This window comes from Dendroctonus ponderosae, unplaced genomic scaffold, assembly GCF_020466585.1.
Source record: "Dendroctonus ponderosae isolate FM_Combo_2020 unplaced genomic scaffold, Dpon_F_20191213v2 Dpon_F_20191213_9, whole genome shotgun sequence".
In the NCBI taxonomy this organism is placed as follows: Eukaryota; Metazoa; Arthropoda; class Insecta; order Coleoptera; family Curculionidae; genus Dendroctonus; species Dendroctonus ponderosae.
In genome coordinates this window covers 8,130,835-8,145,893 of record NW_026019116.1, presented here as the reverse complement: position 1 = coordinate 8,145,893, position 15,059 = coordinate 8,130,835, and the positions used below count along the sequence as shown (strand labels likewise).

Genomic DNA, 15,059 nt, shown 5'->3' with positions numbered 1-15,059 from the left:
TGCGTTGAATCATTTTATTCATTCACTTGAAATATTAAATATCATTACAATTAAGCTTATATGGCAGTACGTTATTTGCAAATAGCAAGTAAATTTGTCGCACTATTGAACAAAGGCTAGATGCCCACTAGGCGCAATCACGTGAATATTACCGAATTCTTCCTGGCAATGCGAAAGCAGCTCTTAATAGAGATAACCACCATTTGCATCTTGGGCTTGAACACCGGGAGTTCTGGATGGGTTAACATGCTGCCCAGAAAATCCTGCACCAAATTCTCCCGATCCGCTTGGGCTTCCGGAAGTTGCGCTCGATCCAGCCTGACCAAATGGAGAACCTCCTTGGGGAGCACCAAAAGGAGCGCTTGGAGATTTATATTGGTACCCAGTGGCACCTGACTGGGCAAAGGCTCCTGAGACTGAGGACCCTCCATTCTGCCCAGAAGAATATGCTTGAGCGCCACTGGAAGCCCCAGCATTGCCACTGTAAGAAGGCTGAGAAGAAGAGGGAACACCACTTGAAACTCCTGATGATTGAGACTGGCCGTTGCTGGGCCTGGGAGATCCATATCGGTTGAATCCAGTAGACGTGCTGGGAGACGAATATTGTGAGGTGGGAGAAGTGGTTTGGGCGCCACTAGATGGTCCAGAAAATCCAGATGCTGAACTGGTTCCAGATGGGGCAGCGGGAGCTCCATATTGGTTGAATCCGGAAGCTGTGCTGGGAGACGAATACTGTGAAGTGGTTGGAGCGCCACTAGTTGGTCCAGATGGAGCACTTGGAGCTCCGTATTGGTTTGCTCCAGAAGATGTTCCCACTCCACTGCTGCCAGATGAGTATTGCGCGTTGGGAGAAGCGCCTTGAGCACCCCCAGGCGCTCCAGAATATCCTGAACTAGCTCGGGATGCAGCACTAGGCGGTCCATATTGGTTGAAGCCAGATGAGGCACCGGGAGCCGAATGTTGTGCGGCAGCAGAAGTGGTCTGAACCCCGCTAGAAGAGCCACTTCCAAATCCCCCACTGGATCCTGAACCTGCTCCAGAAGGGGCACCGTATTGATGGGGCCCAGAGGAACCTGCTCCATTCTGGCCCAGAGAAGCTGCTCCCGAAAATCCTGAACCAGCGCTAGATGGACCACTGGGGGAGCCAGCAGATGCAGCTGAGCCTGAGGCGGGTCCATATTGACCGAATCCTGAAGAACCACTATTTCCCGCACCGGGAGAGGTTGTTTGCGGGAAGCTCGAGCTGCCAGAGGGTCGAGGTGAGCCGGATGCAACTCCTCCATACTGACTGAACCCAGCGGAACCAGTGCTTCCGCCCCCGGATGATTGATAAGGGTACTGTCCACTTGGGCTGGAGATTCCAGAAGATTGGTAACCAGGCCTTCCACCGGTACCAGTTTGGGGCGCGTATGATCCAGCAGCAGGAGACTGGGGGGCTGCAGAGTAGGAGCCAGATGGGCCTCCTGAAGGTTGAGGAGTACCAGAGGGGGATGGGAATGACCCACTTCCACTGTGGGAGCCTGGAAGTCCAGAAGGTTGGCCAGGCTGGGAGCTGGGGAAACCAGATGAATATCCACTACCCCCAGTAGGAGCTGACGGACTTCCGGGCGATTGGCAATATTGAGAACCGCCTTGGCAGCTGGAAGATCCTGCTGCAGCAATGCTGTTGGCTCCAGAAGGTCTTGGGGCTAAATATTGATTAGAGCTGCCTGAGTGCTCGCTTTTGCCAGTCGCTCCCTGCTGCCCGCTTGGCCCTTCTGAATCGCCTGCTTTGTATGAGCCATCATCATTTCCTTCTTCAGGGTGCGCGTTATTGTACTCAATGCTCTTCAAAATTGCTTCCGGAATAGGTGGTGGCGTCGGCAAGTTATCGCCTTGCGGATGATACCCGTCCTCGTCAGCAGTGTAGCTCACTCCGATCTTCTCTCCTTCGGGGGAGGTGTAGGAGAAGGAACCTTGAACTACTGAAGTGTCCCCTTGGTTTTCTCCAGTCTCCTCTGCTTGAATGCCGTTGCCAGTTTCATATTCCGTATGGTAGTTGCCGTCGCCATTGTTGGTGGTGTCCAGTTTGAGAATGGGAATTTGGTTTTGCGGCGCCGAGGCGTATTTGTTCTGGGCGGAGTATCCTCCACTTGGGCCAGCCGGTTGTGCTGCATAAGCAGTTTTTCCGAAGCTGCTACTCGGACTAGGAGATCCAGAAGCTGCTCCAGAGGCTCCAGAAGGTGCTGAAGGGCTTGGAGAGCCGTATTGCCCAGCTGAAGGTGTAGGGGAAGGATATCTTCCACCCGGTTGGGAAGGTTGGCTGCCAGCACTGCCCCCTGAAGACCCAGCTTGTCCTGCGGGAGCAGATAATCCTTGATCAAAATGCTCGGCTTGCTTTGGCCTGCTGTCTGGAGGAAGATAGCTCAGATGGTCCAGTTTAGCGCATTGGGCGCAGCCAATGATGGCCAAAACCACTATCACCTGCAGAATTACAGCAATTAAATTATTCACATACAAAACCAGCTTGTAAGTTGCACTATGGGAAGTAGGACTGCAGTTCAGTTCAGACAATGTAACCCGATTATCTAACCGCGCTACTAGCTGAAGATTTCCTCTCTAATCTAAGCGGAATATTTACATAATGTGAACGAATTTTCATTCTTGTGAGTACTAATTATTGGAAGATGTAGAGGTTTAAATGAGTCGAAAGTTTTCGAAATTAAAAATGATTTTCCCCCTTACTTACCGGTTTCATTGCTAATCTGTTAATCCTCAATGCGCCCTGATATTCTTCACTTAAAACGAGTCGAAATAGACGTAACTACCCTACTGTTGGAATGAACCAGCGAACTGTAACCCTGATCATTGAAACCCATCATTTATAGCTCCAAAATCATTCTCCCACTCAAACGCAAGAAAAAATATATATTTTTGAATAAAATAGACACTAATTGGACGTAGTCCTGAAGTGTTAATGAATTACTATAGACACATAAAAAATTGAGTGATAGAAAAAAATCGTGACTCTCCAGTAACCTTTATCGAACAAGATCCGTGCTATATGGGTTTTTGTTTGTGGTTTGATGATCTCAAAGTTGGTATTTTTCAAATCTGTCGAAGATCAGGTCTAAATGCGTAAATACAGGGCCAGAATCAGGATGTTTCTTTCAAAAGGTCGGTCTGTGCGAGTCCCTGGACTTCACGCAGATTTTAGTCCTTCAATTTCTGACTTTTTGCTGTTTCCAACCCAATCTGTTGGGCATTTTACTACTAAAATTTGTCCACATTTAACAACCACCCTGGAGAACTTCACTCCTGGTTTGGCAAAAAATTTTTCTGAATACAGTCATAGTTGATTAAACAGTGAAATACTCCACATGAAAAATCTATTAGGTCATAGCAAGAAATTTGAAAAATTCTTGATCATATTTGCACGTCTGTTACGTCTTATTTGCTCACTTAAGTGACTTTTAACTGATCAGAATGGATTGTTAATGAAACGTTTGTCAGGTTACATAATTTGCGTTTTTTTCGCCCGCACATGGATCTAAATAATTGTCCAAATATGAGAAATTTGGCACTTTTAACACCTAACTTTTAAAATTAGACATTAAAAGTCGCCTTGGTAAAATTTCCGAAGGACGAATTGCAGGCAAATGGAATGAAAATAGAACTGTTGAGCAGCTAATTAGTTCCTTATCGATAATTTCAAATGCGAATCCGCGACTTAAAGAGAAAACGCAGTTTGCTAGTGGATTTTCCAGCATTTTTTGAAAACGTTCTTCGGTTTCGGTGTTTCAAATTTGTCAGCAGGTACAGTGTCAACAGGTTCATCTTCTTAGTGATTCCTTCCTCTCAACAGAAAATTAATAGGTAGGAATTTAGGTTTAATTTTGTAGTTTCAATTGCTTGCTTGCTTTCTATTGCATCTCAAACTGATATATTGGGCAAAAATGAGTCTTTTTGGACTCAACGCCAAAAGTTTAAACATAAGCCAAACATCTCAAAACAACTTTTAAAATTTCCAGCCAACTTTTTGTTTACGAAAAATCAATCTCGATGTTGCAAGATTCACCTTTTGCCTCTTGCAGCGATAACATTTTTCCTCTCGGGCCGATTTTCGCGATCTGGAGCTCATGTTGAAGCAAAAACTGCATGCACAAGTTGGAACAACAATTCAATATGTGGTTCCACGACTTAAATCAGAATTTCTTCCAATTAATGCAACCAGATATAATTAATTTTTTTTCGCAAGACAACTGAGAAGTTTTAGCTTCAACCCAAATCGGTTCAAGAGAACAAAATTATCACTAGAGGACCAAAAAGTTGATTTTTCTAAAACCACTCTGTAAATAAATGAATTCATCCAAAAACTCAAAAACGTTTTTTTTTTATATTCGGGGTTTATTATAATGTATGTGGTTTTGAAGCAAAAAAGCCGAGAGCATGCGGAACTTTCACCAATTTTGCGACGTTTCATTTGCCATTCTGTAGATATTTTATCTGAATCACTAATTGATTGCAAAAACACGCATTAACCGAAAAAGATTCTTAATTCTTCAATTTTGACCTTTCCGAAAATGTCTACTTTTTAAAGTACTTTAAAAAATCGTGATCGTGGAAAACATTTTTCTATTAGCGATTAAACCTAAACAATCTAAGTACATATAATACAATTACTGATTTTAAAGTACTAGTTTGTCTTTAAATGCTTATGTTCTACATACGTCCGACGGTCTTTTCAATATTTCCTTAACAATTTTCTCTTAGAATTTTTCGATTTTAGACTGATTAATTTTGGGTTGAAAACTTCTCCACTGATTCTATTCATGGACGTCTAAAAATCATTCTGTGTAGAAGCTGCGACCAGTCAAATCCCATCAATTAAATAATAGTCGCTATTAAAAAATCCTCATTGTGTTTCTTCTTAACTAATTATGACTCTCCAGAGGCTATAAAGCTTGTTTTGAGATATTTATTATTGTAGCCAATTGCTTTCATAATAGCCGATATTAAGTAGGCATCGATTTATAGTAAACAACCAATACCAGGATCTACAGCATGGCATTTTGCTTAATGTTGTTTTGTACTCTTCTCATTTTAGATTTATTCTTCAGCTTTGTATAGAGATAGTAATTTCAACTGGCATGTACTTTAACAAATTACTTTTATTTAACCTAAATGTTTTTGAACTCAAACGCGTTGATTTAATGAAAGTTTTTTGTTGATTAGTTTATATTCCTGCACGATAAGTATAATACGAGAGCAGAGCAGAACACAACTAACACCATTGCAAATATATATATATATATACATTGTGGGTACTTCAGAGCGCAGGACTGGGTTAAAGTCAAGCTTTTTGGGTCAAAAGTACTCGAATTTTCCCACTCATATTGCTATTTTCAATTCTCTATGCAACGATGTCAAAACCACTTCTGTGGCTCAAATGCGGCTTGAAAAACTCCGAAACATGCAGCGTCATGTTTGAGTCGATTTTGAAACTCAAAAGAAAAACTCACAAAAAGGTAAAGTCTTGAAGACATCCGGAAAATGGCCTTAAAATATCTGCAGTGGTTGATTTTTTGAAACTTTTAGCGTGACGAATTCAGTGCATTTCATTAGATCTGCAGTTTCTAAAAAAAAAATAGTTGTATAGTAAGAGGCAACATTGCCGCTTTCCTTGATGGTTGTTAGAGATGAAGACACACGTTTTAATAGCCATCAACTATAAATATTCATATTTGAGATGAAAAATTGATCGGCGGGTTTCCCTAAGACGATCCTGCTTTGCATGCAAACCGTCATAAGAAAATTGCCACCATGTCGCAAAAACTCTGAATAACAATTTAATTAACACTATATTCAGTAGTACCAAGGAAAAAATCTCAACAATACTTGAAGATGAATGAATCGTGTAGGTATTTAGAATTAATTGGTGGTTCCGCTTGTGTTTGAAGAGTTTTTGCGTTTTCGAATCAATGTAACCTAATGGAAGAAACATTTCATTGTTAGTTGCTGATTGAAAAACCTTGGGAAGAAGACAATTTGCTGAACTCATCATATCTACCTAAATTCATCGATTGCACTTTAGTGCCCCGGATTAAAGTGTTGACTCCTTGGAGTGAACCGTGATGGCCGACATATTAGGCAACTCTAAGAGCATTCTTCCAACGAATTAACCTACTATTAATTGTTTAACTTGCCATAAACCTAATTGATACGTTTAGATGGATTGAAGATGCTAATGAAAGGCAAAGTCATGTCATGACTTAACACCCGTTATGAAGAGGCTAATTATAAGCCATTATAACGAAGCTGCACTTTAAAATTGGGAAAGAAGATTGGTACACAAAAAATGGGCAAATTGTGGACCGCCATTCGCAAGAAGACGAGCAAATGAATAATAGACAAACAATAATAATAAATAAAGCAAGTCAACACAAAGCGGCATAACCAAACACTACAAAGGATGATTTTCCATTAAAAAATCTCGCACATTTAACAGATGATATGCTGGTGGCTATTAGGGTGCAAAATTTTTTCTCATTTAGCTCATCTAATGGGCCAGTTAAAGAATATTTGGAACCCAGCTATAATTCTGAAGAATTGCAATTGAAAAAAGATTCCGTTGGTTCACTTCTATTGTTCCAACTATCAAATTGCATACTTCACTAATACCTTCGCAAATACTTCAATTACCATCCGAAAGTATTTATTGCTCTTCGACATAACAAGGTTCCCTTCAGTTCGAACTGATGCACGTTATACAATAGCTTTTGCCATGTAATCTGCAATTAGAGCATCCATCAGATAGACGATCTGAAATTATTAAGATCCATATGGTCAAAAAGATCAAGTTCAAATCTTTGAATCGTGAAATTAAAAACCATCAGCAATTAGATCGACTTCAGATTGGTAATTGGTCCAGAAGGGTGGGAGTGCAGTGGGCCTGCAGATATAAAAAGATTAGACTACTTTTGCGAACCATCAGTTTTGGTTCCCACGATCCAGCGTTTTGAACTAGTTTAGTAATTCTACGTGATGCATAAAGTGAGTGAGATTTTTGCCAACAATTTTCTAGTTATATTACATAAGCAATTATCTTTGTGAGCCTCAGGAGGTTGTGTAGTGGCACTAAGGACAATGACAATACACTTTTGGAATATATTTATCGACTTTTCGACTAAAAACAACTAATAAACTATTTTTTTTTATTAAAAATTTACAACCAAATAAGTCACAACAGTGCCGGTAATTAATTTCTTAATTTTTATTAGTCACTTTTTATTTACCACGGTTTATTCAGAAGGAATTCAAACAATTTGCAAGCATTTTCATACAGAGCCCAGGATTTTGGACCTAAATTAAGTTTTTTAAGCGATTCTCTAAAAATGTATCATACGCATCATTATACTGTCCTGATTGGACGATTTTTAGAAGACCTCGAGAAGCTGGGCTTTTTGACTTTCCAAAGTTTTTAATAAATACTTTTTATATCCGATGTCGAAGACCTATTTTTCACATTTTAAATATTTGCAATGTGTTTAATATTGCCAAATTTTTGTAAAAGTAAATTTAAGCAACGCAAGTATTGTGATGATCATTATAAAATAATCCTCTTCTGCTAAGCCCAAAAAACGCAATTTTTAATTCAACTGTTGATTAATAATATTCAATGAATGCACTATTCTTAAAACGTCTTGTTACGAAATTCCGCTTCATTGTGCCGCAGTTATTATTTACCATAATTATTTTCCCATCTTTGAGATTATCAAGCCTTGAAGTAATCTTCGTGTTCAATGCCGTATTTTTTCTACGGTGTTGATTGGGTTCCGTAAATGTAGCAAAAAATACGCAATTAGTGGAGTGTTTGTTCTGGGATCCCAAGGGAAGTTTGAAGCGATTTTTGTAATTTTTTCAATATTACGTGAGCTCGATAATTGATGGCGCCAGATATTTCAGCACTTATTGGCTCTTTAGACTTTTTGTATGGAAATACATCAGCTAGGAAAATATTTTCAAGAAAATTTGAACTCAGTTATGATGAAACACAGTCACATAAGGCACACTGGCTGAAAATTATTCGCAATTACCATAATGGCTATTTTATTTGATGCAAATCTCTTGTAACATGCTGATTTCACCTAACAATAAAGAGAACACTTGAATTATCTTCTTGCAGTTGCCCATTATTTACATGTAAACATTTCAAAACAAAACTGACTGAATCACAATATATTGCAACAACGTGAGAAAAGCGAGTTCCTTACGAAATGTGATTAAAATGTGTGAAGATCCTTGATGTCTTTGGCACATTAATATACGGCAATTTTCCATCATTAAACCAGAAAGTGGCCATTGATGCATTGAAATTGATTAGTTAAATGCAGAGTATTTATCACAAAAAAAACGCGTTTTAAAAACAAATTTTTTAAAAGTTAAGTTCAATTTATTTAACACGATTCTCATTTTTTACTGTTCGGGCTTTAGCCGTCTCTTAACACTTCCTGGATTGTTACGAGCGTTGCAAATAGTATTCTGTTTTTTCGGTTTCACTACATTTTGCTTTCCTCAATATTTTTGTTTGTGCTCCATAGAAATGAATGGGTAATTTGTGTGAACATTGTGCTCATGTTTAATGCCTAACGTTTTTGGGTGATTGTTTCTCCAATCAAATTGCAAATGTGGCAAACTCTAAATAGGAAAAACGTCAAAACAATTAACTAAAAGAACTAAGGAAAAACATTGATAAAAGACATAAAAGTTCATTGGTTACATATTTGTCAATATGCCGTTGATAATTTCCCCAAATTCGATGCGATCGATACCTTGACAATTTTGACAAAATTAGAGAAAGTGCACGCATTCAATTAAATTGTTTATTATTTTCTTATTTAAGTTCCAACAGAAGGTTTTCAAAAGCTGAATCCTCCTCGACTGTGCGGTTATTAGCGCAAATGAATCTCGGAATTACTTGAAAATGCCTTTCTACAAACAACTGAGTACACAACCAGGGTAGAAAGACCGATTGGACGATAGCCTATTTTATAGAAGCAAAAACTGTATAAATAAATACTTACATGCAAAGCGTATATTTGCAGATAAGCTTATTGCTAGCTCTTCTCAGTGCCGTTTCGGCGGCTAAACTGGACAACCTCCAATATCTACCCCCACAGGGAAATTCCATTCAAGCCCCGAGCCAGCAACCCGGACTTGCAGGACCACAATCAGGAGGTAAACTTTAGCTATTCTTTAAAACCCTTTATCTCCTGGATGTTTTGAGTAGGTCAATATCAGCCATCAGGACAAGGGCCTTTTGGACCTCATCCTCAAGGACCAGAACCCTCAGGCTTTCTTCAGCAGCCGTCCAACCAGTATGGACCTCCAGCCGGGCAAGGCAACCAACACCTCCCTGGACAACAGCAATACCCTGAGCAGAGATCCCCTTTAAATGACGTCCCGATTGTGCGATTGGACAGCGAAAATCCTGGAGATGGCACTTATAGGTAGTTTTTTCAGTCGCTTATAAAATAGTTGTTTAAAGCAGCGAGGGGTTGCAGATACGCTTATGAAACTGGCAATGATATCGCCGCTCAAGAGGAAGGAAGCGCCCAATCCGGCTGGAACAAGGCCCAAGGATCCTATCGATTTGTTTCGCCAGAAGGCCAGAACTTTGAAATCTCCTACACGGCTGACGAAAATGGTTATGTGCCCCAAGGCGCCCATTTGCCCACTCCTCCGCCAATCCCTGAAGCCATTCTAAAAAGCCTGGAAGTCATTCGTCAAGCTGAAGCTTCAGGAAATATTCTAGAAGGAGCATATCAGCCGGAAGGGGATGATGGCCAGTACCATGAGGGCCATGATGAAGGCCAGTACAATCCAAATGGAGGATATCAGCAGCCAAATGGTGGTTACCAACAGGGAGGAATCGATAATTCGAGAAACGTTCCTCAAGGGTTCTCCCACCAAAATGCTGACCAACAGAGGTATCCAGCCCAGCAGCAACAACAGCAGCAAAACCTTGACGCTAATGGAGGGTACAAATACTAAGATTTCAATAGTTTTGTTGTGCACATGTAAATAAGTTGTAGATAAATCAATAGCTTAATTATTTTTTGTTTATTCTTCCATTAAGAAGCTACCTTTTCCGAAAAACTTTTTGTTTGATGCCAATAAAAAGTATACACCTTAAAATGAGAGGCGTTTTGTTGTGTTCGGATTTGCGCATAAACTTCACTTTTTGACTAGATAGGCTTGGTTGGCTTGGATAGGCTCCTGAGAAAGCTGTGGAAGATCAGGGGGGATTTTTATTCAACATGACATAGAAAAAATATATTTTTCTCTCAGCATTCATAATATAAAAACTACGTACAATTTGCAAAATCATTTATTTGGCATTTTCGGTTTCTGTGGAAGGTCTTCGGAACTAAACATTTCATTCTCTGTTTTAACAGCCTCTCTAAGGTATGCACTAAAATTATAAAATAAGAATTAGTGCCTATATCGTATTGTATATTTCTCATTACTTTCATACGAGGATGATTCAAAATGGACACGATTTGGTCATTTGTCGTGTTTTTCAAGTTAATTTTCGAAAATATTCGCTAACTAAGATGCAATTTCCACATTCTTATTAAGCACTATTTCAGCTGAGCCCTAAGCTCGTGAGGTTACATTTGTGACTAGTTTTTAAATTGTGCAGTTTACTGTCTTTCGGAAGAGTTTATATTGGCGAAATCTTCGGAATTAACTATTGGTTCGGTAAAACAAACGTTTTCACGAAAGTGCAATTTCTTGCACGCAACAAAAATTGAACATTGTCAAGAAAAACACTTTTTTTACATCAAACTGAGCAGGCTCAAACGTTAATTTTTGAACGGAAATTGATATCGTAAAGTACCTTTAACAACTGTTCTATCATCAGTTTAATTTTTTGGTGATTTCTCCACGTTTTTTTTGTTTAGTCAATATTTTTAGAAGAACAAAATTAATTCGGTTATTAATTTTGTTGTTGGGGTTGTGCATTAACCATTGCAGATGAATGAAATTTAGACAATTATAAATTACTCTAAATTTAAAGGTAAATTAGTAAAAGATTGGATAATAGAAAATGGAGGATGGGGCGCCACCTTGCAAAAAGCTGGTAAAAATCATCTCCAGTCTATATATCTTTTAGGTTGACCTGAGCTTAGTTTTCCGACAAGCAACTGAAGCTCTATGGATTCTTTATATTTCTCTCTCTTCGCCTGTAGAGTATTTTCGGTTTCTGAGAAATGTGTCCCGCAATAGTCTTTGAAATCGTGCGAAAATTTCCCTAATTTTAAAGTTAAATTCGAAATTTTGACAACACTTAACAAAAAAAAAAAGATTCTACTACCTTAATTTCTTTTGTAACGTTAATGAGAAACACATTATTTACAGCAGCGAATCAGGTAAACCGTTGCCAAAATTGCGTTTTACTTTTGTGCAAATATCCCAGTTTTTAGTCCGAACTATTTTTTGCATCACACAAATCTTCTCGGAAATGACGTCCGTTTTGAGTCACCCTGTATAGATTTATCAAAATTTTCTTACATTAGATCTGGCGAGTTCTTATGGGGCTGCCTGGTGTCCCGAGCCGACATGTAACACAAACCAATAACCAATATGACGATTAAAATGTACACTCTATACATTTTTGCTCGGGTTTCAACATACCATTCAGGATATGATTTTCTAAAAAACCACACGCGGCTAATAAATCAATTTTTATTATTTCTTGAACGATAACGAAATTGTGCCTGAGTCGGATATCATCCAATAAATTTTTCTTTACGACCGAAAACCCACATGTAAACATTTATTATTTTGGATTTGCATCTTGCTGGCTTTATTTAGTAACTAAACATTTTCCTCTAGGCTCGAAATAGATCGAGTGATGATTGATGATGTGAGAAAGAGGATTTTCTAATATCGTACACACGAGGACTTTCCCATGGAGAAACTAAGTTAAAAAATTACCGCAAATCCTTGACTATTAAAAATTACTATTTCTTTAAAGGAAAGGCCAAACATTAGATCTTTATGGCAGCAAACTTCCAGAAGAAATGGAAATAATTTTACGTCTAAGACCTGAATGCACTCATCTAATTTATTTTTCACTATTATAACTATTATTTACTATATTATGCAGTGTTAATAGTTGAAATGTGTCCAACTGATGCCAATACTTACAAATTCGCCCGCTGGAAATGGCAATCAACTTTTGAAGAAAACTGCAGATATTATTTTGATCCTCTGAAACTTTTTATAAATAAAAAAATTGTGTTCCTTGGAAAATTGTCGCAGGTATACTAAATTTCATACCGTCGAACTGCAAAGGTTTAAATACATTCGTAGGTATCTAGTACCGATCTGAATGTGGACTGATTTGCTTTTAATCTAAACAAATACTGTTTTGTAGTAGATGTTGATACGCCCTATTCTTATCTACCTTAGTGATAAGGTTGAAGTGTGATTCTACACCACACTTTTCAATATTTTACCCGTCTCCCTGCAACATATGATCATTACACGAAACTCGCAATAGTAGCGTTAGCAGTGAAAATATAAGTCGCTCTTTAATATCACGTTTTAGATCACAGTTTGTGATTACTATTTATTAATCGCTGTAAAATCGCAGGTAGCGATTTGTTGCTCAACTCTACTTGAAAACACTATTCTTGTCCAATCATCGTCCTGACACGATTCTCATCAAATTTAAAAAATTTTAAAATATCGATATTGATCTTTCTATGAAACCATAAACTAAACACTAGAACTTAACAATATACCTACTTAAGACCTTAAGAGCATTGCGTTTAGTGCACAAACACTGCAAAAAATTCTTAGCTTTTTATTCTATTTCATTTCTGATCACAGGCAAATCAGGTTGAGATTAATTGATTAAAATTGTTTGAATTAGTGTTATTAAGAAATTGGTAGGGTTTGTTCCATAGTATAATACATAACGGAGCTTCAAGAATTTTTACTTAATTTTAGTCGTTTTAAGAAAGTGACTCTTTTTTTGAGTTGTACCTACTGATATTTTTTTGCTTCTTACGGCTTGTTGTAGGACACACTCTGAAAAAAACAAAGAAAAAATCAGATAGGCCATAGATATATAAAAAAATGCACTGGGAGACGAAGTTGTGCACGTATAATCATTGTAAGTTTTCAAAATATCACCCTGTAAATATTATAATTTTAGTAGTAAAGTATTAGCATTACGGTAGAAGCATTTATCTTCTTTACGTTTCCATACACTTAATTTGGTTGGTCAGATAAAATACCCTGATGAAGAAACTGATGACCGAAGAAATCTGTGCTGATTACTTAATGTAGGGAGGCCGCCGCTATCTGATTAGTTTAAATAAGACATGTACATAACAGCAGGTTAAGATACAATCTGATACATCCTGGACGTGCAATTACAATTACATAGCTTTACGTATTTGTTTTTTTTTTCGTACAACTACTGAAGTAGAGCGCTTCGTTTCCTCTCTTTTGTATTGAAGCTTTAAATTGTAAACTGATCATTCGGTTTATTTTTCAAAAGCCAGTTCTGTTTCATTTTTGCACAGTTTATTGAATAATTAATTTAGAAATATGTCAATTAACGCTGTTAAGAGTTCAATGATTCAGGCGTTAACTCGAATTTAATTGAATAAAAGTGCATAGAAGCATTCCTGGATATTTTTCCCATCTGAAGAAACTATTGAAAATTCCGGACATTTATTGATTAGAATCAATTTTCACAATCGCAATAAAAAGTTAGGAATTGTTAGGCGTGCACTTCCGTGAAAATATTCTTGTTCTGTCTGTCTGAAAAATTGTCTTATGTTGTCTTTTGTCAGGGCCTGAACTGAATTTTTCTGCCTTTTCTGGGTCCAGAAGTGAAGCATTTTTTTTAAGACTTTTTTTCTCACTTTCGGCCACAAAATTGGCCAAGTTTAGGTTTAATTGCAACTGGGATCGGCTTCCGAAAGTTTTCTACATCGTACATCGAACTAATAAGAGAAAACTAGCGATGTCTTATAAAATCGCAAGCAGTTTTCCCGAAACTTTTGTATTTCGTGTCAGAGTTCACAGGAGTTGTCAGCTTAAATTTTACATGGGTTTATTTTCAAAGGAGAATTTACTTATTGTTTTTTTATTGGAAATACTGAATATTACAGAATTTATAGAATTAACGAAAACTATATCAGACAAAATGACAACAGGAACAGCAGATAACACTAACGTGTAATTTTCACAAATTTCTCAATTTGTGAAAAAATTATAGATTTTATTTAGTTTTCAGCCAGGCAAATTTTCATGATTTTCAAATGAGAGAGCTATAAAAGAAAGAAACTGAATCAACCCCATTTTTAAATATACAAGTAGTGACACTAAAATGCAAGTCTTTGTACTTTAATGAACCAGAAAACGTTTGGTTTTTCAAACTGTATTTCTCACTTTAGTAATGCCAGCTTTATTGGTAATAGTTTGTAAATTGTTGATTATACTTCCGTCGCCACATCTTTAATTCTCCACCATTTCGTCTGAGAATCTGATGGAGATAAGTATACAAGCTTAGTACTTAATGATCAGAAATATCCTGACATACCCTTCACAGCATTACAAAGCAAAGCCTTCTGATGCCATTAAAAACACATTGGATCAAATTTTCATAATCTATAATCGTATTTTGAGAGATACCTTGGTTAAAAATTTTGATAAAATAAACAGCCCGAAATTTAGGTGGTTTGCCCAGGAACCACCCAAGAAAAGGCCACTTCGACATGACGCTGCTTTTTTCGAAGTTTCTCAAGAACCATTCGAGCCACAGAATTCGTTTTAGCATCGTTGGATAGAGAATTGAAAACTCGATTCAGTCGTAGCAACGTGAGTGAGGAAATTTGAGTAGTTTTGACCCAGAATGCGAAATTTGAATATCAGACATTAAGGTGCAAGATTATGCCGAATTTCATGTTTTCCGTCCCGTTTTTGCTCATTTCTCGGAGGCAAAATGAGCAAGAACGCTCATTTGTACATCATTCTAGACAGAAATAAATGGC

At 37.8% G+C, this 15,059-nt stretch overlaps 2 protein-coding genes and 1 long non-coding RNA gene across 3 annotated transcripts; 1 reads left to right on the top strand and 2 right to left on the bottom strand.

The window, feature by feature from the left end:
- On the bottom strand, positions 1–2,861 carry LOC109538920 (filaggrin-2). Its single transcript, XM_019906361.2, has 2 exons — positions 2,729–2,861; positions 1–2,463 (listed from the first exon to the last, which is right to left on the bottom strand). Exons 1-2 carry the CDS (start codon positions 2,735–2,737, stop codon positions 184–186), a joined length of 2,289 nt encoding a protein of 762 aa, XP_019761920.2. The 5' UTR covers positions 2,738–2,861; the 3' UTR covers positions 1–183.
- Positions 2,862–6,959: 4,098 nt separating this feature from the next.
- LOC109538929 (pupal cuticle protein 20) lies at positions 6,960–10,093 on the top strand. The gene is made up of 4 exons (XM_019906371.2): positions 6,960–7,032; positions 9,084–9,216; positions 9,269–9,488; positions 9,543–10,093. The coding sequence occupies exons 1-4, from the start codon at positions 7,024–7,026 to the stop codon at positions 10,030–10,032; spliced, it is 852 nt and encodes a 283-aa protein (XP_019761930.1). The 5' UTR covers positions 6,960–7,023; the 3' UTR covers positions 10,033–10,093.
- Positions 10,094–10,351: 258 nt separating this feature from the next.
- LOC109538866 lies at positions 10,352–12,423 on the bottom strand. The gene is made up of 3 exons (XR_002172073.2): positions 12,196–12,423; positions 11,557–11,697; positions 10,352–10,453 (listed from the first exon to the last, which is right to left on the bottom strand). It is a non-coding gene; the product is annotated as an uncharacterized LOC109538866 (long non-coding RNA).
- Positions 12,424–15,059: the final 2,636 nt, after the last annotated feature.

Bases quoted from the DNA above. Each gene is read 5' to 3' on its own strand.
- LOC109538929 (XM_019906371.2), top strand. The intron at 9,217-9,268 runs GTAAACTTTAGC...TGTTTTGAGTAG, and splicing joins TGCAGGACCACAATCAGGAG to GTCAATATCAGCCATCAGGA. The intron at 9,489-9,542 runs GTAGTTTTTTCA...GAGGGGTTGCAG, and splicing joins CCTGGAGATGGCACTTATAG to ATACGCTTATGAAACTGGCA.